This window comes from Amphibalanus amphitrite, unplaced genomic scaffold, assembly GCF_019059575.1.
Source record: "Amphibalanus amphitrite isolate SeventyFive unplaced genomic scaffold, NRLGWU_Aamphi_draft 000433F_arrow, whole genome shotgun sequence".
NCBI lineage: Eukaryota > Metazoa > Arthropoda > Thecostraca > Balanomorpha > Balanidae > Amphibalanus > Amphibalanus amphitrite.
In genome coordinates, this window is record NW_024881927.1 from 347,161 (window position 1) to 373,403 (window position 26,243).

The following is a 26,243-nucleotide window of genomic DNA, read 5'->3' on the forward strand; positions in this document are numbered from 1 at the left end:
CCTCGAGGTCACGTGACCTGAGGTCAACCTTTGACCTTGACCTTTCGAGGTCAACATATATATCATTCGATGCGGATTGACGAGAGGATCACGATGATGCCCTTAGTTTGTTCCTATCTTGACTAATTCGAAAGTTATTCGAGAAAAACTCTCTCCATATTCAGCGCCGCCATTTTGACTTTTTCGACCCCTGTGACGTCATCTTTGACCTGACCTGAAAATGACCTTTGTAAAAATTGTAGATCTTGACCGTGCGTATCCGATGCCGTTTACCGCTTGTCGCTATCTTGCTTCGTTCTCGAGATCTCAGGGGGGGGGCGGTCATCCGCCCCCCCCCCCCGTCGGTACTAAGTTGGCGCAGACCCCCGTCGGTGCGCGGGCTATGGCTCAGCATTGGCAGCAGCCGCCTGGTACCGGTAGGCTGTGCCGCATGACCCGAGAGTGAAGCGGCACAGCCTACCCACACTGTATGACACCGGCTCGGGTCGCCTGGTAGAACGATTTGACCGGACGCTGCGTTACACCGGCTGGGGGGGGGGGAGGGGAGGGGGGAGTAAGGGTCAGGCCTGTCTATTTGGCTCGGCTCGGTGGATGAGGCGGGCTGGAGTGTGGTGTGGGGCGGGGGTGATGTGGGGAGGGAGTGAGCGGACCTGGGGCTGGGTGTGTGTGGTCACTTGTCGCATAGAACCGATCGTAATCCACCCTCCAAAAATTCGCTAGAGATATTCACAAAACCCAGGGGAGTTCAAACACTCATCTCCCAAGTGGGGTGCGGAAGGACAGGTAAGGGTCCATACGGTCTCCTCATGAATTGCAGCAAAGAAAGAAAACAGACCTGTCACCAAACAATCTTTCTGAAAAGTGGACTAATCGCATAGCCTCGGACACAGAAATAAACATCCAGCACGCGAAGCGTCTTGAACCGGGCCTCTCACTACCGGTCAGTTTTACAGTCTAGCACTCCTACGCTGAGCTACACCGGATGGTGGCCACGGCCGGGGCAAAGTCTGGCCGGGCGGGCGGCGGGGCCGGGAGGTCGGCAGCAAAGTCAATGAATGTTTTTGTGGTTTCGGGTGCCGGTCGCTCTAGCTTGGTGGAATGATGATGGATCATTGGCAAAACTTTCAACGTGGAGTCCCGGTTCGAGCCTCATCTGGGCTCCGGCTACTTTTCCGAGTTAGGCTCTGGTTTGATTTTAGTGGTTGCGAGCCACTTATACGGTTTTATATCTACATGTCGATTGTCGATTGATTGATTGATTCATTCATTAGTTCATTTAATACATGTCGACATTTAGCATACGAATTGACATCCAGGATCAATCCAATCAATCTACCATTTTCATAAGCGTATTGCCTAAATACCATGCATATATGTGGCACAAGACCTATGGTTGCCTCGATACTGTGCCAAATTTGCACACGTTTTGCACAATGCACAAGTTAATTATATTCGCTGGGTCTTCCGTGCATTGTGCTTAGCAAAAACATGCATGCAATTGTAAAGCGACGCAAAATGTGCAATGCAGCAAGTGACCACACCCACCCGCCCAGCCCCCATGGTCCACCAACACGCCCCACACCACTCGCCAGCCCACGCCAACCACCGAGACGAGCCCCTCCCCCGCGCTGGTCTGACGCGACAGCTGGTCTACGAAGCGCTCCACCCGGCGACCCGAGCCGATGTCAAACGGCGTGGGTAGACTGTAGCACTTCACGGATAGGCTTTTTAGGATCCGGCCCGGCCCATATCCGGCAAGTCATATCCAGATCCGCCCATTATCCGCCTTTCTTTGAATATCAGAATCCGGCCCACCCATGGCCCGTATTGCAGCCAAACTTCCAAAAAATATCCGTAATAATCCGTTTCACCAATAACTGGTTTCACCCAAAACTGGACTAACAAATTCAATCTAAGGGACCAGACAGCCATACATCTCACAGACCATCATGGTTCCAAAAACCATGCTTATAAACCTAAAACCACATGAAAATCACCACATTGGTAAACTAGGTATCATCCTTCAATAGTAATACACAATTTCTCTAAGAAGTAAGAAGATAGGGAAGTTCAGGTCATCAAATGCATGTATGGTGGTAGTTAGTGAGTTACAAGTGCCCAACAGATATTACATAATTGTAATACCGCCCCATGCCCACTATCCACATCCCAGTCTTTACTCACCCACACGCAAAGTGCAAACTTCAGTGACTCCAGAAACTTTAGTGACTTGTTTCATAATAATTCTCATTCCATTCGGAGCTGACAGTCCCCCAATATGCGTGGTTTTTCATCTAAGAATGTTTTAACTTCAATGTTGAATGTTAAAATTTTGATCCGTTTTGATCCGGGTTCAACCTTCAATTCCCAAATCTGGTCCGCCCATATCCGTTCTTTTTTAACAAATTTAGAATCCAATCCTATCCGGTCCGCGGATTTATCCGTGGATAACGGATTTATCTGGCCCATGAAGTGCTCTAGTAGACTGTGCCGCTTCACTCTCGGGTCATGCGGCACAGCCTACCGGCACAAGGCGGCTGCTGCCAATGCTGAGCCATAGGAACCCGGTGGATAACGAGTAGGGGTAAGGGGACCATCAGCCTGTACACGACTGTACCTACCAACACCCAAAATCCATCATCCCTTTCCTCTGTATTTACCGAGACAGTGCAGTGGTGTTGAGTTGCCAAAACAGACACCCTCCTATGTGTTTCCAGTCACTCCTTCCAGAGCTACCTGTACTTTTGAAGTTTTCACAGCTACAAGATCGCTCCTTTTTTCTCATGCATCTTACTAACTACCTGAACTTCCCCACTGCTGCTGCTCATGACATTGCTCTCCCCTTTGCTCACTTTCTCAGGACCACTTCCTGGTCACGAGCCACTATAACTAGCATCCCCACAAGTTCCTATTTCAACTCCATCTACCCTTTCCCCTCTACAAGACACTTTGACAAAAGCTGTTCCAGCTCAGCAACCCTGGCCTGCAGTACTTGAGTCCTAGTCATATTCACGTCTAGGTCAGTACCTATCACTCAACTAAAGACCTTTTGTAGCCTCAGATGACCTCGGATGACCCTTCTAGAGGCTATCAGCAAAAAAAAAAGACGCCTCGGTCGTCACATGTGGTCCAAATCATTGTGATTCTGAAATATTTGGACTGTTCTTACGCGTACACACGGATCTAGAGGCATTTTTATTTTTCTCCATTGACTTATAATGGTAAGGTCACGCCACTGGCCTGACCTTAGGTCACGGATATAAAAAATTCGAGATAAACAAATTATAGGCGCCCATAACATCATGCAATCCACCAAGTTTAAAACCTTTCTGACAAACACTGCAGGCTGGACATGATTGCAAACTGATTTTAGGCTTAAACTTGCTTCGCCTGCACATGTCATTTTCCCATCCTAGAGCGCACATGGCGGGGGGGGGGTGCCACCCCGCGCCATTTCGTTCCTGTTGCAGATAGAGCTTCGCGGTAAAGACCAAAAAGATTCTTTGGGAAAAGACGAATCCAGTGATACCCAGTTTTACCTTCTCAGTTCAGTCATTAACCTTCCAGGTCAGGCCAAACTAAAAAATGTTGCTGTTTTGGGTCACCGTTTGATATCAAGTGCGCTGCTTATCATATACCGATGACGATGCCGTTTTCTGGTGCCAAGCCAGCTAGAACCTCTTTGTCACACTACCCGTCCAGGTTTTTGCTGCTGAGGTCATTTCAGGTCAAGTTAGGTCAAGGTCAATGATATGTGTTTGTATGTCTGTGTGTGTCTGCTGTGTGTATACTGAAGTGTGCAGTGTGCACCGATCGTTTTACATGAAATCATGATCTGAGAAGCTTTTACAAAAATACAGTCAAAAAACTTCACGAAAAGTTAATTCAGCAGTTTCAGCTTGCCTAAAACGCAATTATTTTAGATGACCTAGGTTGACCTTGACCCGGACCTTGACATCTGTACATCGTCGAACAACATGTTCCATGATAGGTGGGAGGTAAGACTGGCAAAAAAGGCCGAAATCAGGGTGTCAAAAGCTCACAAGGCCCATAGCCAACGCAAGATGTTGAGAATTGGTCATTTGGGTCATGACATGACCTGAAAAACAAGGTCATATCTCCGAAACCAAAAACCACAGAAACTTGAAATTATCAGTGGACATCAAGAAAGGATAAAGGAGCAGCTATACGAAAAATCAAGATTCTAGCTCTAAAAATGTTGCCAGTGGAGACAGGGGCGACGCCACGGGTTTTCGATAGGGGGGGACGGGGACTTGCCTGACCGAAAATCCCAAAAGTAGATACCTACTAATCGTGTATGCAAAAAAAAAAAAAACGAGTCACGTAACGCCGCGAAACTTGGCAAAGCCCAAAACACATCGAATGGTGCATCCTGTTTCCAAACTTATCCTAGGACACCTAAGATCGATCACCTTTTCAAGCATCATTGCCTCTTAATCAAAATTTGCAGTCTTGCCAACTCAAAGCTGGTTTCCTACAAGCTGCGAATTGCTTAGGTATGAGTAGCAGTGTCAACTATTCTTACGTTTCGTACTTTCAAATTTTCGATTCGATCTTACGTCTGGTCAGCTTCATGGCTTCACCATCATATAGTCATGGAGGAAAAGTGGGAATGTCTTCTGCTCTGACAAGTGCGCCAAAACTGCAATATAATTTCAGAATCATGACATCACCACCTACACTGTAAACCAAATTGACAAGTCTTGTGTAATATAACCAATCATCTCTTGGTATGTTTACCAACTGATACTTTTTAAACAAGCCGTTGTCTGGTGCATTGCTTGTCAGGTGACAACTACCAGTCAATAGTTACTATGCACACCAACTTCTCAGTATCCAGACCAACTCTACATTTGTTTCAACGTTTGTTTCTGAACCAGTTTTGGAAACTTGTTGCCGCATGGTTATTTAACCGGCGCCTAACTTGTACTGGTCAGCTGGTCAGCATACACATGGTCAGCTGCGCCCATGACGTCAGACTTGGCGGACCAATCAGCGGTCGCCGTCAGCCGTTAGCGGGCCCCGGCGCGGCGGTTTCGAACCAGCAGTTGTCGCGCGGCCGCCGTGCAGCCTGGAGCAGCGACGAGGGCTGTTCCAGCATTTGTGCAGTAAAAAGTGAAATCTGTGATCTGTGGTGTTCGTGCTGTGAGTGAGGCCCCCTCTGGCCTGCGGGACGCACTAATCGTGCCTATACCCGCGGTCGAGACGCCTCCCTTCCCCTGCGCGCGCAATGTAAGTGGACCAGGCCTGTGCATGCACATGTGAGCAGATGTTTTGCGGTCGGTGTTTTTTATATATAAATACATTTATTTGTCTTTAATCCAACTCTTTGTATTTTTAACTTAACTGATGGACATATATGGGTTGTAAAAGCTAATCTGGTTGGCGATCATGATTTATTCGAATTATCTGCGTGATCGTGCAACTGCCATGATTGTTATGCTTAATGTTCAGGAAATATTCGTCATACGGGCATGTTATACTTCTGGCTTAATGCGGTGCACAAAACCATGTTCTTCCACATACGCAGCAGTTCTTGCTTCAAAGACTTATATGCTGACGGTGCACGATAGGTTTACCTACTGGGTATACCTACCTCATGCATTTACCACATCCATTCGGAAATATGCACTCGGAATTGTCTCCAGTCAATAGTATTAATTACGTGACCGTAATAAATACTAATGATTCCAGAAACTTCCGAATGGATGAGGTGTATGCATTCATTGATATAACCCATCAGTATTTCGTTTCTTGTCAGCGCAAGCCTTTGAGCATGAGCAATAACTGATGCCAGTCATGGTTTTGTGCACCACTTCCAGCCAAAAATAACCTGTCCGTGACTCCGTATAGAAAATATTTCCTGAATCAGTATCGTGGCAATTGAAAACGAACGCGAATCGTAAGTTCTTAAGGTTATCAAGTATCAACGCAAACAAAGCGATTGTAAGGAAGAGCAAGTTCGAACAGAGTGTTAGTACACTTACTTGTTGACAATTTGTAAGCTAGCAATGCCCAGTCAAAGGCTAGGCTTGTTCATCAACAAACCAGGGATTGGTGAACCGACAAGGAAACGACTATGCCTATCCAGAAGTTGGTAGGTCAACAAGGCCCAGACTAGTACTCAACAAGGTGACGCCTATGCGAATTGGAACCAAACTTGTAGACAAACTGTTAGTTTGTTGGCCAACAAGCCTGGGGCTGGTGAATCGACAAGGTATCGACAAGGTGACGCCTATGCGAATTGGAACCAAACTTGTAGACAAACTGTTAGTTTGGTGGCCAACAAGCCTGGGGTTGGTGAATCGACAAGGTATCGACAAGGTGACGCCTATGCGAATTGGAACCAAACTTGTAACAAGGAGCCAACTTGTAGATTTGGTTTACAGTGTAATCCATATGCAACGGGCAGGGTGCAGCTAATGGCTAGCCGTCAGTGGTCATGTCATCGGTGGTCACTCAAAAGGTCATGCTAGGTCATGGAAGGTCACCAGCCGTTATTTGATCACACTTTCTGATGGATTTTACTTACCAAGAGCTTCGCGGGAAAAACGAGCGCATGCACCGTTGAAAAAAAAATGAGTGAAAGGGTCTCAGGTCCGGCGACATCCGCAGGTGAAATGCCCCAGGGTAGGATTCCGGTCCTTGTTGATTAACTTCGTCAAAAATGGCAGTAGAGCTGTGATGTCGGCACCATTGTGTTCGTCATGATCGAGCTGGCACGACCTGTATCGTTCTCATATTCACCCTCCAATCGTAACAACTACAGCAGGGATTGGCAAATGGCGGGGCACCCCCTTTGGGAGGTAATGAAGGTCTCTGGAAACCTCATCCTCATCTCTTTAGCATTAGTGGCTCTCCTTATGGAACAGGTTTCTTGACAGTTGACTGGTCTGTTTCACCCCAGAATTCAAAGACTAGTCAAGGTAAAACCGAGCGCACCACAGTGAGCACAATTTAATAAGCTAGTGTATCTCAATTTTCATGTAGAACCTTTCACGTATCACGTACCTAAAACCCTTTCGTGCAAAAGCAACTGCCATGTTTCAACAGCTGGTAATGGCATTTTCACAGCCGCTGACGTAAGAAGGGGAGGGGGGCTCGATTAGACCCCCAGCCGTTCGGCCGCCGACCGAACTTAGTTTTCCAGATAAAAAACGAGTGCTATCGAACCCCTTGACGAGAGGGAGCCGATGCTACCCAATTATAAGGTCTTGGGCTACTGCGTGCTTTTTTTGGTCCTACCTGTGATCTATCCAACTGGGTCAACTGGTGATCTGGGTCAACACTTCTCCCCACAAGTGCTGGGGTTAAATGGCATAGATTTCAAATGGTTCCTGTGGTAGAACTGCCATGCTTGAATTTGACTAATTAGGAATGGAAAATACCCATAAAGTAACGAAATCTATGGAATTTCAGTAAACCTGGTTTTGTCGGCAATGGGGTCTGGCAGTGGGGTGGGGAGGTAATAACCCTGCCTGGCGCCCCAAAAGGGGAGCACGATCCCCGAGGCCCTGCCGATCACCTTATAACTACAGGCATCACAGCTCCACAGAGGCGGATCCAGCTCAGAGGTTTTTTGTGGGGGGGGGGGGGGGAGAGGGCAAACCATAACAATTTATCGATTCTTTCCATGCCTCGTCCATAGGCGTAATGTTAAAATTATTCCGTTTGTGGGGGGGGGGCAAATGCCCATTTTGGGCAAATGCCCCCCTGGACCCGCCACTGCAGCTCCACACCTTTTGCAGATGGCAGGACCCCCTGCGATACATCCCAACAGCAATCTTTATTCAGAACCTGCCTTGATTAACCAACGATGCATTAAATGTGACGGATAACTCTACAATGCATTATTATCGACTATTGAACGGGTCTCGCCGATAGGGGGGTACTGTACCCCCCTAACTTTCGATAGCGGGGGACCTGTCCCCCCCGTCCCCCGCGGTGGCGCCGCCCATGAGTGGAGAGCAGAAAGACTACCTGGGGGGGGGGGGGCAATCACCCCCGATGTGCGGGCGAGGGTTAAGTGACCTGAATCTGAAATTTTCACAATTCATATAGAAAGGATGTATGATAAGGTGTACCAAAAACGCCGTTTATCAGATATTCGCGAAAAAAACCACAAGAGGGGTGTTCAACCCCCTCCCCCAGCAGGGCGCGGGTTAATTTAGTTTCGAGTCGGTATTTTCCCTTATTTCCCTAATTCGGTTCGGTTTCGGTATGCTCTCAGTGGTGCTGGTTGGTATCGATTTAGTGTCGGTTTCCAGAATTTCTGAAAATGATATTTCTGAATTTTTGAAAACGTTTGGACACAAACTCGGCAAGCTTTTCAGAAATGTGTGTGCAAAGCTATTTTTCTCTATCTCTTTGCGTTGCGACGATATCATCAAAAAGTAAAGCCCCCTCCCCCGCCGGGTTAGGAACATTTTTAAGAGGATATTCAAGGAATTACTTACTTCGATTTCCAGTCGGCATTTTCCCCTATTTTCCCAAATCAATTTGGTTTCGGTATACTCTCAGTGGTTCTGTTCGGTATCGGTTTTGTATCGGTTTCCAGAATTTCTGAAACTGACATCACTACTCTGGGTATTCTTACTAAAACGACTGTAAGTACGGCTCAGCCAGTGCCGTGATCTGACCTGTAAAGTAGAAAGGTGACCTGGTTCGGAGCGTCGTTATACCACAGCCAGTAGGTGATCTCGATGGCGCCGCCCTCGGAGACCAGCAGCTCCGGGGAGACGAGCCGGGAGGCGGCCGCGGCTCCGGCGCGCCACGGACGTAGCACCAGCACACCGCTCTGTCCGACACAGGCCACGCCCAACCAATCACATCAATTTAACGTACAATTTTGGAGTGATAAATAATTGCACATTTTTGGTGAAAACACCCATATCATAAGCTACCCCAAGATTCGCGTCGCTGTGCGCTGCGGTTTTCTACACCTTTTTACGGCAAGATATAGAAATAGTGCACACAGTTGTGATATACAGGGTGTTCCAAAAAAGTGAGCCCCCTAACTAAGATCGACTGTATCTCCGCAACCGTGTATCCTACAGCTTTGGAAAGCCGCTCATTAGAAAGAGCAATCGAATTCCATCCAGATAGGTCGTAATTCTGTTACATAGCTTGCACAACACGACCAGCATTGTGAAAAGCACAATTCAATACCAAATTCCTAGTGAAATATTTAGGGGTAACGGATATGGTTAAAATTTCTTCACATCTGACTGCATAATGCATATTTCAGTTCACGTGCTTTTATTCATTCTTCGCGCGTGAACTTTTATAATAAAAAATGAAGACTGAATGGATGACCTAGTTCAACCAGTATTTTGACCACTCCAATATCGGTCGTGCGTTGCCGTCAGCAATACACGTTTACCGCCGTCGCCGTGTTTCACCCGATCTCGCAACACATTTTGTTCTGGTCGTTCTCGGTGTAATACGTAATCATTCAGAGCCACACTAGGTAGCCTACTAGAACCGAAATTGACCGTTCTTTCCAACAAGGGGTCTTTCATTATCGTAAGACATACGGTTTTGGAGATAAAAGCAATAATAGTTAGGCGGGGCATACCGCCGTCGCCAAGTATCACTCGATCTCGCAACACATTTTGTTCTGGTCGTTCTCGGTGTAATACGTGATCATTCAGAACCACACTAGGTAGCCTACTAGAACCGAAATTGACCGTTCTTTCCAACAAGGGGTCTCTCATTATCGTAGGACATACGGTTTCGGAGATAAAAGCAATATAAGTTTGGGGCTCACTTTTTTTTGGAACACCCTGTATGTGTGACATTTTGTTGTGTGACAGTTGTGACATATGTGACGTCATGGCACGGTGCATTCCTCCGGTGATAAAAGGCCTTTATTAAGACTGAATTCACACAGTCAGAAGGTTCAAGTTATACCAGTCTCTTATATGCGTAGTTCTGACTTGGGAGCCCGAAAAGTAAGCCAAGAATCTTAAAGAATTACGAATAACCTCCAGATGTGTGTTGGTAGACATACATGAAGAGCTGAGACGAGGTTTGGCGCAAGTTTTTGGCCACGAAGTGTGACTTATCTGGAGGTTAAAGAAGAGTGTAATGGCCAACAGTATACGAATACTGCATGGGGGAGCGGGCAATAGCAAAAAATATTGCCCGATGTGACGTCACTGTCGCCCGAGGGTGAAGACCGAAACAAGTGCTATTGCCCGAGGCGAAGCCGAGGGCAATAGCACTTGTGGAGGTCTTCACCCGAGGGCGACAGTGACGTTACAGAGGGCAATATTTTTGCTATTGCCCGCTCCCCCATGCAGTATTCGTTTTATTACATGGCCAACTCTCGGAATCTTTACTTACAGGGTGGAAAGTAATTACGCGAACATGTATTTTCTTACAATTTTGACCGTCAGTGGAGCATTATTATGAGTACGGGCTGTCATGGAACATAATTGGTCGTGTTTGTTGTCGCCTCATCTACCAAAAGTGACCCAACTTTGAACAATGACCTGGAAGGTCTTAAACACCTCTCGACTTAAAATGGTGCAGACACCATACGCTGCACAAGACCGAAATGGGCAAAGAGCTCAATTTGGAGCTGTCAGGGAAAGCGTTTATGATTATTTTCGCTGGATTGGCGGAGAAGGGATTCGTAGTGGTCTCAGCACCAGCATTGCACAATTATACGTTTTTTTAACATAATAACACTTGAGAGGACTTAAAAAGCAAAGCCGTCCGCGGCAGCAACCCCTCGGCGAATTCTGCCGCCGGGCGGGTGGTCACCATGTCGGCGACAAAACGACGCCAGTCGACCCGAAAACTGGCAAAATAGCTTACTCTGGCCGGGTACCCGATCTAAGATATCACGATTCGCACATTAATACGCAAAAATTCGAAAATTAAGTCGTACAAACCCTCGGGATGACCAAAATTCACGAATTAACAGCAGAATTGTTAATTGAAGCTTTTCAAAGACAATCAAAGATGGACAGAGGAGGACAGGCAGCTGGATTTGTGGTTGGGTGAGACATCTGTGAAACTGTTTCATCCGTCAAACCTGCAGAACAACTGCTCTGAGGGCTGCTGTTGCGTCCTATGTCCCGTCCGTCCCAACCTTCAAACATCCGGCAAAGGAACACATCAGTGGGTCACGAGCCCCCGGGTGGTGTCAGAATTGCGTGTAGCGCTAAAAAAGGTCACTAAAAATAAAGTATACAACCGGTGGAACATCCTCCAAGACGAGTGTCTCTGTCTAATCCACCGTGCAACGAAAGGGGCAAAATGACTGAGCGCACTTTTGTGCCTGACGCAAAGAAACTGCTCTTCGTGATTGGTGAAATCCTTACTTTCACGGCCAACAAAACGCAATACTGGTGCTGTGAGAACCTGTTTTTCTTCAGGACATACAAAAGCTGATCTGGGAAACGCCTGGGCCTCAATTCGATTAAAAATCTCCAGATGACTCCTCAGGAGACCGTCTAAAAGCTGCAAGGAGCCACCAACACCGATTACCTCACTGGACAGCTCCATAAGGTGTGGGCTGAGCTTTGGCCAACAGATCTTCACATGCTGATGTAAATCATGCCGGAACGCCTATGTCAATGCATCGCAACTAGATAAGGATAAAGTAAAACATATATTGTTTATGTCACCGCCGTTTTTTTCATTACTAGAAGACGAAAAAGTATGTTCGCGTAATTACTTTCCACCCTGTAGTACCTACTCATTCATCCCGTAATAAAAAAATATCCAAACACAAATATCATGGTACAATTGAATGTATTGGATATACAATCATAGCCACGTCACATGTCTACGGCACACACTTAGTTGTTTTCTGTTTTCTGTTTCTGTTTTCTGTTTCACGCCGTACTTGAGAGTGTGGAGACTCTTCGATTTGTAGCGTTCGCCGTCCTTGCGTTTTACAGTAATGAAGAACTCCTTCACAGCGTTGTCCAGGACATCGTTGCTGTGCATGCAGCTTTCAACAGATATGCCTTTTACTTGTAAGAACTCAATGAAGACGTCTTCTGCTGATTTAATCACCTTTTTAGTGCCCTGAGCCCTGCGCGATGAAAATAGCTCATCCAATTCATGCGGCTCCAACAAATTAAATCGGGGCATTTGAACGGACATGTTCAAATGACGGCCCAGTTCTAGATGACTTGACTAGCCAATCACGAAATCAAACTGAACAGTCTGAGAAAACGACGATAAAATTACGACATTTGAATTTTTGTTCAAACACCACTGCGCGAGCAACTTACTATTGACCGTTGACATGGCAACCGCTTCTCACCTTCAGAAAGGTCAGTAGCCTGACACTGAAAGGTCAGTAACCTGATGCCGGGCAATAGTAAAAAATATCTCATGCCAAATTAACACAGGAGCCATGTAATAATATGCTCTTTAAAACTTTTTTCCTAGGGGCCGCACGGACATGCACAGTAAGTAACTGGATGATTATTAATCAATGGTCAAAGTTTGTTAGTTTTTATGAAAATTAGGCCAGATTCGACAAACAGGCTTTATTGCAAACGACAAAATCGGCGTAGCACGTGACATTATCTGGGCGGATGCTTCATCTACAGACGGCACTTTAAAGGGACTGTCCCACCTTAAAGTACAGGCTCCACGGCACACTTTTTCGGTTTTTCGTTTCGTTTTTTCGCTTTTTCGGCTTCAGTAAACGATCAGCTTCACTTGATAACATTGGTGTAGCTCCACGGCAGCGAAACCGAAAAAACGAAATCAGCAACTCGAAAAAGCGACGCGAAAAAAACGAAAAAACGACTCTAAAAAGCGAAAAAGCGACTCTAAAAATCGAAAAAGCGAAAAAGCCAAGGCCATATATAGTGAAAAAGCGAAGCGACTCGTCCAACCCAAAAGTTTGGATCGACAATCTGTTTTTCGGCTTCAGCACGTGACGATGTGGTGATACTGATGCATGTTTCCAACGATTCATATTTCGGTACTCCTAATGGAAAGGAAGGAATGTAATCGCTCAATAGTATTTCAGTGTCGATATGCTCATATTTTCCACGTGAAAGGATTGAATAGCGGGCATTATGCAAGGTATATGCACGTATTTATTTCATCTTATGATCTTTTGTAATACCTGTTCATCATGCTTCATAGCCGCGCACTGCTAGGGGAGCGGTGTTAGAACACCACCTGCAGATTTTCTCCCATGATCACGATTTCGGTTTTAAGCGCAGTCACGTGACCAAGTCGGGTCACGTGACTTTTCACTGCGCCGATACACAACATGGTGCGCTTAAAAATTACTGAATCTACAAAGGCTTTTAAGGTGCTTAGAACCGTTTTTGTCATTCACCGCTTTGACACAACCTCTATAAATATTCTAAAGCTCATGTCTAACAAGAAACAACTCAAAAGATCAAATATTTTTGTCTGGAAACGATTTGGCATTCAGCCATTATACGTGACGTGAGCGCACTCTAAATTCAACGATTGCGCCGGCAGACGACACCTTTTGACCGCTCTAGGCGCACTTTTCAAGGGCGCGCTCTGTCTGGACTAAAGTTTTGGTTTTCAGCCTGCTCGCCAGATGTCAGCTTTGTCAACAGCCTCAGATTGGTGCAGTGGCGGTCGCAGGGGGGCGGGGGGGGGGGAGCATCAGGGCCATGCCCTCCCAAAGGCAAATCAGGGGGCCATCATATCATTTGCCCCCCCCCCAAACAACTGATGGGCCCCCATGGGCGTATGGGGCCCTGGCCCGTATTCGATTGTCACGAGGCTCGAGAAACCTACGCCAGCTATTAACCCGCGACCTGGTGGGGGGGGGCTATTTTTTGCCCCCCTCCAGACTTTTCGATATATCTCCAGAACCACTGCGCCGATCGTCACCAAACTTTCAGTACCCTCCCGGACATCAATTTTACACATTGTGACCAAAAATTTTTCCAAAGGCTATGATAGGTTGGCCGGAAATGACGTCAGAGTGACGTCATGTTCTGCCGTTTTCGACCCAAAAAAGGGTTTCGCGGGAAGAGCTGTCAAGCCTATAGCTTTGCAAATACAGAAAAATGATACAGACATAAAAGCTGTAGAATGGACAGGGCTACAAAACTGCTATCTCAGATTTTTTAAATTTTTGGATTTTGACCCCCAAAAATCAAAAAATAGATTTTTGAATATAATAGCCGAAAAATCAAAAAAGTTTTTTGAATTTCGAAAAAAAACGGAATATATGTGATAGTCCCTACCGCTTTCTATCTACATACCAAATTTGAGATCGATACCTCTTTTTTTGGCCAGGTTATAGCGAAAAAACTGTTCAAAATTGATGACGTCAAATTTTCAAACTCAATTTCCAGCAATTCTAGACCTCGTAGCGCAAAACAAAGACCACCATTAGACTCCCCGTGACGAGCTGCATCGAATTAATACCCATTTTATGCAAAAATATCAACTTTGAAATTTGACCTTTTTTGACCTGACCTTGACCTGACCTCCACCAGAAAGTGACCTAAACCGTACCTGATGGTCTTATAACCAACACCATTGAGTTGGAAATGAAAAACTGGCCATAAAACATGCATCGCACAACCTTAGTAACGTTGGGTTCATGTGGTGACCCTTGGTGACCTTTGGTGACCTGACCTGTGACCTGACCTGGTATGACCAGTGACCTCTAACAGCAACATATCTACTAGGCAACTGACGCACTATCGCTGATTCTCGACAAAATGCGTTTTCCTCGGTGTTATAGCGCATTCCCTAGAAGACCCGTGAACGGTGAAACATTTCATCTTTGACCTGACCTGTGACGTCATCGGTGACCCCGAGGTCAATAAAATTTGGTTTCCTTCGACAAATTTGACAGGCCTTTCGAACGCCGTTTGAATTTTGCGGATCCGTCCAGTAGTTTCGGAGATACGAGGGGGGGGCAAAAAATAGCCCCCCCCCCCCCACCAAGTCGCGTTATAAACAGACCCCACCAGGGCGCGGGTTAACCCGCGCCGGGCCAGGGGGGTGTTTGAACACCCCCTTGCGGTTTTTCGCAGATATCTCAAAAACGGCGGCGCGGAGCGCCGCCGTTTTTCGCACACCTGTTTGTGCATCTTTTCCGCACATGTTGTGAAAATTTCAGACCCAGGTCACCTTAGGTCAGGTCACCAGGTCACGCCAAGTGACCTCACCTCAGAAAAAAAGAATGCTCGTCATAGCTACACCGACTGAACGATTGCCTTGAAACTTTCAGCGATTGATTAGAGCAACACTATCTATAAAATGTATATCTCGGAATTTTGATATCGGTGACCTAAGGTCAGGTCAATTTTGCGGCCTCTCCATTATAAGTCAATGGGAGCAAATTGAAAAGCATCTGTTTTGCACGAACGCTATTCTAGACACTCTCAAACATCGAGATGTAGGTAAAATAGACACACTGAACCAGAAAATGGCAACTGTGACCCCTCGTTGTGTCCCCGAGGTCATCTCAGGTCACGAACAGAATCTAACAGTTTTTCGATGATAACTTCTGATAGAGGAGCGCTAGAGCGCTGAAAACGCCTTAGATGTGTTCGGCTCGACGTTGCGGATCGACTGATATGCAACATGACCTTTTCCGGTCAGGTCATGACCTTGACCTGAGGTCAAATTTTCAAGTTGACCTTTCAAGGTCAAATTATAGTTCATTCGACGCGTCTCGACGAGAGGAACACGATGCTGGCAAAAGTAATGTCATAGCTCTTTTGAGTCAAAAGTTATTGCCGAAAAACCGATTTTCGTAAAAACGGCTATTTTTGGAGTTTTTGCCCTCTGGAGGCTAAACTGTTGACCTGAGGTCAAATCTGAGAACATAACTCAGAAAGGTCTGTAAAAGGGCTATCGAATGCGCTCTTTTGCGGCGCTGTAGCTCTATCGGTTCCCAAGATAGCCGTTGGCAGTTTCCAAAATGTTGAAATAGTCAACATTTTACCTTTGGTGACCTCTGGTGACCTGACCTTTGACCTGACCCAAAAAATGACTGAAGTGTTTTCGTCCTTATTTTTGACGTTCTTTCGATTGCCGCTTACCGCGTGTCACTACGTGGCCCAGGAGCCGAGTTAGAAGGGGGGGGGTGTTCAAACACCCCCCGCGGCCCGGCGCGGAATCTCAGAGCACCGGCCCGGCGCGGGTTAACAGCTCCCATACCGGTCTTTGAGGGTCCTACACTGACCTCTGAGGGCCCTTCAGTGGCGGTCAAGCGCCCACATTGACCGCTGAAGACCCACGGTGACCTCTGAGGGCCCTCCACTGGCCTTTGAGGGCCTCTAAACCGGTCTCAGGGGCCCAACCGGCGGCTGAGGGCCTTACACAGGCTCTGGTGGCCTCATTTCTGTCTCAAGACTAGCCTTTAATTGCCTCTGACTTCTGAGGGCCCCGCACTGGATTCTGAAGACCCGATGTCGGCCACTAAGAGCCCGGATCGACCTCTGAGGGCCCCTCTTGGTCTTTGAGGGCCCTCCGCTGGTCTCTGGGGTCCAACGCCGGTCTATGCCGGTCTTTTAGGGCCCCACACTGACCTCTAATGGCCCATGCTAGCCTGTAAGGACCCACATTAGCCTCTGAGGGCCCCGTACTGGCTTCTGAAGGATCGATGCCGGCTTCTGAGGACCCATACCGGTCTTTAAGGGCCTCACACCGACATCTGAGGCCCCACACTAGCCTCTGAGGTGCCCAAAACTGGCCTCTATATGCCCCCAACTGGCCTATGAGGTCTCTACACCGGCAACTGATGGCCCTATTATGTTCTATGGGGGCCCAAGACTTTTCTTTGGGCGTCACGCACTTGCCTCTGAGGGCCCACATCAGCCTCTGGGGCCTTTGAGGCCCTTCGCTGACCCTATGGTCCAACGCCGGCCTCTGGGGGTCTGACACTGTACTCTAAGGGCCACATTGCAGCCTCTATGCGATAGGTATCGCCGAAGCGTTATCCATGGGCCTATTAGTGTAGGAGCCACGGGTGCAGTGGGTGAAGTTGCACCATCAATAATTCTCCAGTGGGTGCAGACAATGTATTCTGCACCCACGATAATCTGGAATAAAAACCCCTTTTCTCATCAACACTACTTTCGATGCAGCACGACAAATTAATGATATTTTGCCCACTACTATCCATCTTTCGATGCATTTGCTACTGTGATGGTCTTCATAACTTACATTTGTGCTCAAGTAAAAAATAAGAAACGGAACACATGTGATTGAACACATACCGATGACCCACTGTCAAAAGTTTTAGCATGATATCTTCGAAAATGGCTAAGGCCGGTTTTACTTTTTTCGGTAGCCGGTAGTCAATTCACAGTTGCGTGAATTATTGACATTACACCAATGCTTCAAAATGAACTTACCTTTTCGACATGGTACACCCTCAAAGCTGGCAATGAGCCTCCGCTCGGATGCCGCTCCCTACCCCCCCCCCCCTCCCGCTTCACCGGCCATGGCTAGATTTCTGCCCCCATGCACTACGCCCGTGGGCCCCTTTAAGCTAGCACCGGGTCCCCCAGGTCAGTGCAGGGGCCCCTTTTCCAAGTTGCCCCCCAAACGCCAAGTCTGCGACCGCCCCTGGCATTATGTCCAGTGCGCCCAAATCCGCAAGCCAGTCGTCAAAAAATAGCGCAATGCGCCTGCAATTGATATGCTGGTGTTGCCAAATTGAAGCTTTCCCTTCATCGGGAGTTGATTTGAAGCGCATTATGTCCAGTGCACCCAAATCCGCCAGCCAGTCGTCAAAAAATAGCGCAATGCGCCTGCACTTGACAAGCTGGTGTTCTGCCTTGGCGCAAAGATTAAATATTGCGCTCGTCGTTGACTTGTGAAATATTTAAAATCAAAGACATTGGCGAAAATATCGAACGGCCAAAGATAAAAATACCATAATCGTGATCCTTGCACTGCAGTTAACAAGTTCCAACACTTCGATTTTTGTTAGGATCAGTTTTTAAGAAATTGGAAAGTCATGATTTCGTGATGAATGCCTAGGTACTTACTATAGATCTCACTTGACCGTGAAGGCCAAGTCGTTCCTCGGAATTTATTCTTGCAAATAATTGATTTTACATAAAACCAATTGGTTATAAACGCACATCACATTAAAGAGTGCAAAAAACTGTACATTTCTGTTTTTAACATTCCTTTATACGTTCATTTTTAAAGAAATACAAGTCAAATGAAATTTTTCACGACCACTAAGCACTGAATCGAAAGGGTCGGATCTTGGCGCAAAATTACATCCAAAAGCCGAGTTGTGGAGCAATTCAGCAGCCATTTACAAAACAGCGCATTTTGCAGAAAGCTTACTTAATTGTCGAATCAAAGTCATACATAATCAATCGGCCTACCTCATTTACCCGTTTTATGCCATTTTCACGTATACTTTGGCATTGGTTTCCGATAAAATCACGTTTTTATCAAATGTCCAGAAACAGCGCAATCTCCATGTGCAATTTCGCCCCGACAGTCGATTCATAGCGCTGTCGGATTTGAGCGCATCGTGTTGCATGGGGGCGCAAAAATGTCGGATTTGAGAGTAATCGTGTTCCCGCTAATATCTAAAAAAAGGTGACGTTTCGCGCCACTGTTTTTGTCACACCTTATCAAGCACCTTTTTTACACATGCTATGAAAATTTCAGGACCAAGGTCTCTCAAGGTCAGGTCACCAGGTCAGGTAACCTGGTGAGGTGGTCAGTGTGACCAATTCAGAAAATGTTCCAATGCTTATCATTGCTACACCAGGTAACGGATGGCTTTGGAACTTGCAATTCAAGAGAGTAGCAGTATGCACAAAATGTATATCACATAATTTCGATATCGGTAGCCCAAGGCCACGTCAATTTTGCGACCCCCCCCCCCCCATTGCCTAGAAACTGAAAATTGAAAGGCGTTTTTTAACGAACGTCATTCTAAACACTCTCAGGTTACAAGTACACAGAAGCGTATAGGAACCATGGGTGCAGTGGATGCAGCTGCAGCTGCACCCACAATAATTATCGAATAGGTGCCGACAGTGCATTCTGCACCCACAATAATCTGAAGCAAAAACCCCTTTTCGCATCAACGCTACTTCACATGCAGTATGAGTTCAGGATATTTTCCCTTCTACCCATCTTTCGAGTCATTTGCTTCTTTGTCTTCATAACATATATATATATATATATATATATATATATATATATATATATATATATATATATGTGTTTGTTATGTTACAGGCAAAGTGAAAACTCGGGCATTTTGCAAAATGCCTAGGCAATTTGCAAAATGCCCGACTGGCTAGGCATTTTGCAAAATGCCCAGGCAATTTTCAAAATGCCTGACCGGCCAGGCATTTTGCAAAATGCCTAGGCAGTTTGCAAACTGCCTGGCCCACCAGGCATTTTGCAAACTGCCTGAAATTATTTTCTCAGGCAGTTTGCAAAATGCCTGACATCGAACTCACACCAGCGACGATGCGTAAGCATCATTGTAAGTGCCGCCAACAGGGGTTAATCACAAGCGATACGCACCAAGTGGGAGGACACACAGTGAGACATTCTCTTGCAGAATCGTATATTTTGGACGCTTATGCCCCTGCAGGCTAAACGGTGGACCTTACGTCAAATCTGAGGTCATGCTAGCGAAAGAACGTTAAAAGAACGTTTGATTGCGCCTCTCCGCGGCGCTATAGCTCTATCTATTCCTGAGCTATGGACCGATTTGTCGAAAATTGTCGAAGTTTGACCTATAGATATTGGCGACATTTTACCTTCGATGACCTTTGGTGACCTGCCCTTTGGCCTACACCTGACCTAAAAATGGCCGAAGCAGTTTGTTCCTTATTTTTTAGCTCTTTCAAGTGTCACCTACGGCGTGTCGCTACGTGGCTCAGGAGCCAAGTTAGAAGGGGTGTTCCCCCTTCCAGCAGGGCGTGGAAATCCAGGAGTCCCAGCGGGGCGCCGGTTAGTAGCTTAGCTGCTGGAAGTTTAGTCAAGCCAGTTTCCTACTACAAAACAGACGAGATCTAGTTTAAGTAATTTCCATCTGTTAAAACAGACAACAAAACAGACCCCTAAAGCCCCTAGGCAAAACTGCGACCAAAGCATTGCATTGGTTGCAAACAAAATAAAAAGAGCTGGCGGTTGCACAGCGCGTTCCAACTAAACAAAAATCAGCGAAACTCGAAAAACTCAAGTCACGAAGCGATAAATCGAAAAAGCGAAAAACCGACGCGAAAAAGCGATAAATCGAACCGAAAAAGCGAAAAACCGAAAAATCAAAAACCGAAAAAGTGTCCCGTGTAGCTTGACCTTAACATTAGAATTGAGTTGAGATAGCCATCTTGATGGGCGTTCTTTGAAAATCAGAGCCGTGATAACCGTTTCTCCAGCAATTACTTCATCGCAAAGAAATTTGTGTTTGATTTTGACATCTGTGCAAATAAGTGCCACAATGTATTGGTATTGGCACTTAAAACCTGTGACGTTTCCGCCTTTTCCGAAGTTTCTGTATCTTTCGACTTGTTTTTATTGAAACCTTGAAAAATAACAACTCCTCTTGGAACAGCGCCCATTCGTTCCGGCGCCACGAGGTGGAGAAATAAATTGATATGCCAAACTAATTCTAATAGTCTTCTAATTCTTGAAGTATTTTTTATTTTTGTATTTAAATAGTTAAGAGGCCGTCTTAAATGTGACTGAAGAATGCAAGAGCCATGAACTTATCAATGGCAGGTGTCAAGTTCAAGCGTGCAACTCAAACTCACTAAAATTAATCATAGTATCAGTATCAAAATGATAAATGATTTGCTCACTGCTGTTTCAACTCCATAATCAAGACATGCTCTGAGGAGTCCACAATCTATTGATGGTGACAACTAAGGAAGAGACAATGAATGGTCACTTTTTTATTTCTGAGCATCCAAGACAACTAACCTTGAGCCGTTAAACATTGATAGGGGAAGTTGGGGGAACGCCGAATACTTTTTTTCTGCCGCCCGTAGCACGCAAGGTAGACAACATAAGCTATTCTTGTTGGCGTCATTCGAGAGGCCAGTCTTTTGCCTTTCAAACATACCAGGCGCATTTGATGAATTCGCATACCGTTAAGCGCACAAACTAAAAATATCAAAGAAGTGACTTTTTCGGCGTTGCCCCGGACTGCGGGGAAAGCCGAAAATGGGAGAAATGATCTACGGGGAATGCCGACATTGATGTTTTGCCACTTTATCTCAAACTTTATCCAGAATTTATCAAAGCTGACACGCGTTTTAAGAGCTTGAGGACGCTTGGTGCACACTGGAACTTATAATTGTGTGATATAATAAGAAAATGCCAGGTAAATAATTCCTTATAGGTAACAGGCCGTTGTGTCGGTTGAAAGTGTAATTTGTGTGACTAAAAATTCGCGTTGCTATTCTACAGCAGTAAAGTCCACGTAGCGTGCTTTAACGTGCGTAATTGCACGTTTTCGGCATTACCCCAGCCAGCCATACTTTCATTTGCAGGCCCATAACTTTTCAACGTGCCGTATGAATTTCAAATAGGCAGCACACTTATGCAAAGACATGCTGAAGATTACTTGACCGAATTGGCCAGACAAACGGTAGGATAATGAGTAAGAAATGCAGCTTCAAAGGCGCATGTAGTACAAGGAACGCGTACCTTGAAAACGCTCTTGGCGCCCTCACAGCCGAAGTATTCCGAATGACGACTCGTAACAAACATGCGATAATTGTAGTCACTTAAGCTTCAGAGCATCACTGACAGGTGGCATCCATGTCTTACGGTTTTCGAAATATCTCGAATTTCGGCTTTGCCCCAACTCCGGCATTGCCCCAACTTCCCCTAATACCCTGTTTGTTGAAGTGTGAGTGGCCTGAGGTCGACCATGCCTAGTAAAGAACTGTTGTTTGTGTAAACCCTATGCAGAGGTGTTTTGAAATAAATTTTAGTGATGTAATGTATCATTCTTTGAACTGAGTTGCTGATGGCGGATGAAAGCGGAAGTGCTGCACGCTGAATCAGAAATGCTCTGTTGCGCTTTTAAGCTTATGTTAGATTTTATAGATGGCTTAGTTTTCCTGCAGATTTCATCTTAAAGCTGTCAATAGTGTTTTACCTTTGTTTCCTGGGAGCAGATCCAGCTACTAACATGAGCATGGGACTGGGCCTTTGTACCACAGTCGCTGCGCTGCTTGTCAAAACCTAGGTAATGTGCTTTGTTAGGCCATGCTGTGCATTTTTTAAACCTTCAGAGTATTTTGTGATCATTGACACACATATTGCACCTGACAAACAGCAGCAAAATCACACCCCATCCTTACCTCTGTGCAGTATCACCCAACAGACAAATAAGATAAACTTGACATCAAAGTGATCCCAGGCCATAAGGTCCCCCAAAACAAAAATTTCTGCCTACGCCACTTTTGCTGCGTTTTTTACATCTGGAGTGGAGAAGCTCCATGTCTGAACATTGCGCAACCTTTGGCTTCCAACAGATTTGGTTTCCAAAACAAACCCGTTCGTGGCCATTTGGTTCACGGCATCCAGTTTTCGCACTGGTAGAATATTACCGCAGTAGTACTCTGTGCTAACGGTTGTCTTTGGGCCATCATATCAAGCCCAAGGAGTGCACGGTGGCTCAAAATGTCTCACAATTTGATTTTCGGCGGGTGCCTGGCCGTCTCTCCTGTTGTAGCCATCTCAGTAGGCGGAACTATGGTCAAACGTACCCATTTTCGGGAACGCATTTTCGTTCCCATGTTTGGGAACGATAAACCCAAATATGGGAACGCCATGTAGGCATTATTTAAAACAAGAAAAAGAACCGTTAAATGACGTCCAAAAAATATAAAACGATCGTGAACCGCCTGATATTTGTCTCAATATTGTTGGGAAAGAGTTTGATATTGTAAGGCTCATCGTAGTTTCAAATCGTTCCCCTATTTCTAAAGCAGTCCATCATCCGGGCCGCGAGCCCAAATTTGGGAACGCTCTCGTACACTGGCGCTGCAAGCGTTCCTTATTATGGGAACGGCGTACCCAAAATTGGGAACGATTTCACCGACGCCTTTCAGGGGCTCTTTTCATTAACAAGCATCACGTCCAACGCCGCAAATTATTGTTAACGCAACAATCATCAGATGACCTTTCCGGCAAGACCGTCGCATGTTTCGCCCGGTCTTCTGCGCTTTTATTCCCGTCGATCTCGCAGCGGGCACGCCCCCCTCTGCAGGATTACGTAATTCACAACGCTCAGCGATGTTCAACAAGGTCTTCCATACCTATATCCACCGTCCGCGCCGAGGGTGGAGACATGTCAAGCACCTGTCTGTTTATCACCGATAGTTGACGAGCACAAGGAAGTATCCAAAAATGGGAACGCTGAATATGTTACACCCTCAAAACACCTAGTCCTAATGAAAATCTAGTTTTTTCCTTTCTTGATGAGTGTAAGTGGCAAAAGGCCTGGTAGGATGGGCACGAGGAATGATCGGAATCAGCATAAAAATTAGAAATAAGCCACACAGAGCGACCTATATAAGAGAAATTCCCCCAAAACGATCACGCTTAGAAACACGGAAGACAAAAACCACGCTCATGACGCTCCTTATAAAACAACTCTAAACAGCTAGCATCCAAATAAAATATGTCTTTCTGGGATGATAAAATACAGCTGAATAATTTTAAACCACTGAAACTGAGTTTACAACAGTAGTTCGGTAAAATCACTGACGTTCCATGCGGTCGTGCGCCCCGACACCAAATGTCACCAATATTACCCCCGGACTGTCCGTGTGTTCGCTTGCATATGTCAGCATCTGGTGTCGCTAGTATCAAACTTCATAACCAGGCGAAAATTATTATACTTGACCTCAAAATGTAAAAACGCTTCATTTTCCTTAAAATTGCAAGTTAAATGTAGAATAACCCATGTTTTCACCATTCCGTCATTTCAAAAAATCATTAAAAATATCATTCGACGGTCAATTTCCTTGTGCAACGGTCAGATTAAAGATAATTTTATAGAGACTTAGTAGATACTTAAATTAGCGTGCACTTTTTTGAGACGTGATGCACTAATGAGTTTTAGTGGGCGAACGGCCGAAAAATTACCTTCCGTTCCCATAAATGGGAACGCCCGTTCCCATATTTGGGAACTCCGTTCCCAAAAATGGGAACGTTCCTATATTTGGGTACTCATGACCATAGTTCCACCTACTGATCTGACGTTCACACACGCCTTTTTTGGGCGGTTCAAATGACATAATACCTTCGTTAGACCACAAAGTGTGCTTCAATATACTGTTTTGTTGTATATGTTATGTTTTTGGGATGAATTGTAGTGAGTTGCGCTGCTTTTCCCGTAGTTTTTGCATATTTGTCTGGCGAAGGACCCCAAATTCCAAAATTTTGTCGAAGATAGTGGTGCAAAGTAGACTAATGTTTTGTAGATAATCCTGATATATTGTTTAGCTAGTTTTTAGCTAGATTGGTGAGGTTTGTTGTCTATGACAAGCAACCACTTGATTGACAACTGGTGCATGGCCCTTTTAGGCCGAGCCCAAGCTTGTCAATCAGGTTTATCTCTTGCTCTCTCTGGCTTCGTTAGCTGATATAATTGCGCTTTGCTCAATCCTAACTGCTTGCAGATTAGCTGCTGAAGCTCTCCAGCAAAAACCATGCCGAAAGTCCGTTTACAAATTTGAGAACGGGAGTTGATTCACCATGGTTGCCTATTAGTGGCTTAAGCTGAAAACGGAAAAGGACTACTCTTACTGTAGGAATTAATGAATAACTCGAACACGGAAAATGATGGAAAGGAAAAAAGTGATGCCACTGTGAGGCCGGGCTTACCTGGGTAGTTGTCTGTCGGTTTGGCCTCTGTGATTATTTGTGTCACTGCAGTATCCTCTCTTGAGTATGACAGGACACCACGAGTAGTGGCATTGAAGTAGGTAGTCGTAGTTCAAGTTTGAAAGTATTTGAGCACACTGCACTGCCGTTTATCACTGCACGCGCTCGACCCATTCGAGACCAGAGCATGAGCAGACTGGACGTCTGGTTCGGGCGAGGTCAGCGCCCGCTGACCCGGTCGCCTCGGGCGGCAGTCCTCTGAGCCGGCCAGCTACCCCGTTTACATGAGTCAGCGAAAATGACGTTTAGAACGGATATTTCCGTTTAGCGAAAAGTGCGCAAGTTTCGACTCATGTAAACTGGTTTGGGCGCGCAAAAATGACGATTACGCGGAACGGAAATATCCGATGAATTAATAGGAAATATCCGTTTAGGACGTCAGGCCTAAACGGATTTTTTGCGCATCTAGCAGAAAATGACATGAATATGCATGTTTTATCGATGAAATTTTTTAGTTTACACATCAAAATACATATTTACTCGTATCTTGAATGGTAGGTCTAATGACAATGGGATCCACTTTTTGCCCCTGATACCGCGCCATTGTGGCAGATTCATAAAGTACCTACATAAGTGTTGAGAGGAACGTCCTATGCTTCTAGTTTAGGGGTAATTTCATTATTTCTTAGATTCAGCATTCAGGGTTCAATTCCAGGGCAACCAACATAGCCTTCCCAGCCAGTCGCTCCCTATAGCCACTTGGAACAGCATGCTAGTGCCATGCTGTTCCAAGTGGCTTGGTACACTGGATATGGTGCTTGATTTATTTTGCTTATTACATGCTTCCAAACAATTTTCTCTACCTAGGTACTTCAAACTTCCTAGCAGTGATTCAGATAACTTATGCTTCAGCGAACAGCCACCAGACGGCAGGGCACGCAGGCTGGATGGGACAGTAACTTGGCTGCATGCCAAAATATACACAAGACACACAGCCAAATTTCAGTGTGGCTAAATTCATTTTACGTTAGGGGGAGGATGTAGAAAAAAAGGCCGAAAAAGATGTCGTTATTTTCATAAAACTTGACTTCGACCCTTTTTAAGCACTGTTTTTATTTATGTCACGAGAAAATGATGTAGAAACCAGGGGGGCGACACGGCTATTCGCGCAATGTATTCGTTTATGGGCCGCGCGGGGCCTCGCGATGACGCGGCTGGAGGCAACTGCTCAGCGCGCTAGGATACTTCTGGCGGGGCCGGGCGCTGAACGGTGTGCAATGAATGGGTTATGGTCGGGCAGACAGAGATGAGGCATTGAATTTGAATTGACATCAGCAATCGGGTGGGGGAAGGAGAACGTTTCTAATCGAGCTTGGGATGGGGAAAGCCGA

At 45.9% G+C, this 26,243-nt stretch overlaps 1 protein-coding gene across 1 annotated transcript in view; it reads right to left on the bottom strand.

Annotated features, from left to right (window-relative positions):
- The window catches only part of LOC122391346, a 262,100-nt gene that overhangs the window by 158,653 nt on the left and 77,204 nt on the right, over nt 1-26,243 (bottom strand). Inside the window, exon 3 of the mRNA XM_043385148.1 lies at nt 8,661-8,818. Within this exon, the coding sequence (XP_043241083.1) occupies nt 8,661-8,818 (158 nt within the window). The remainder of the gene's footprint in view (nt 1-8,660; nt 8,819-26,243) is intronic.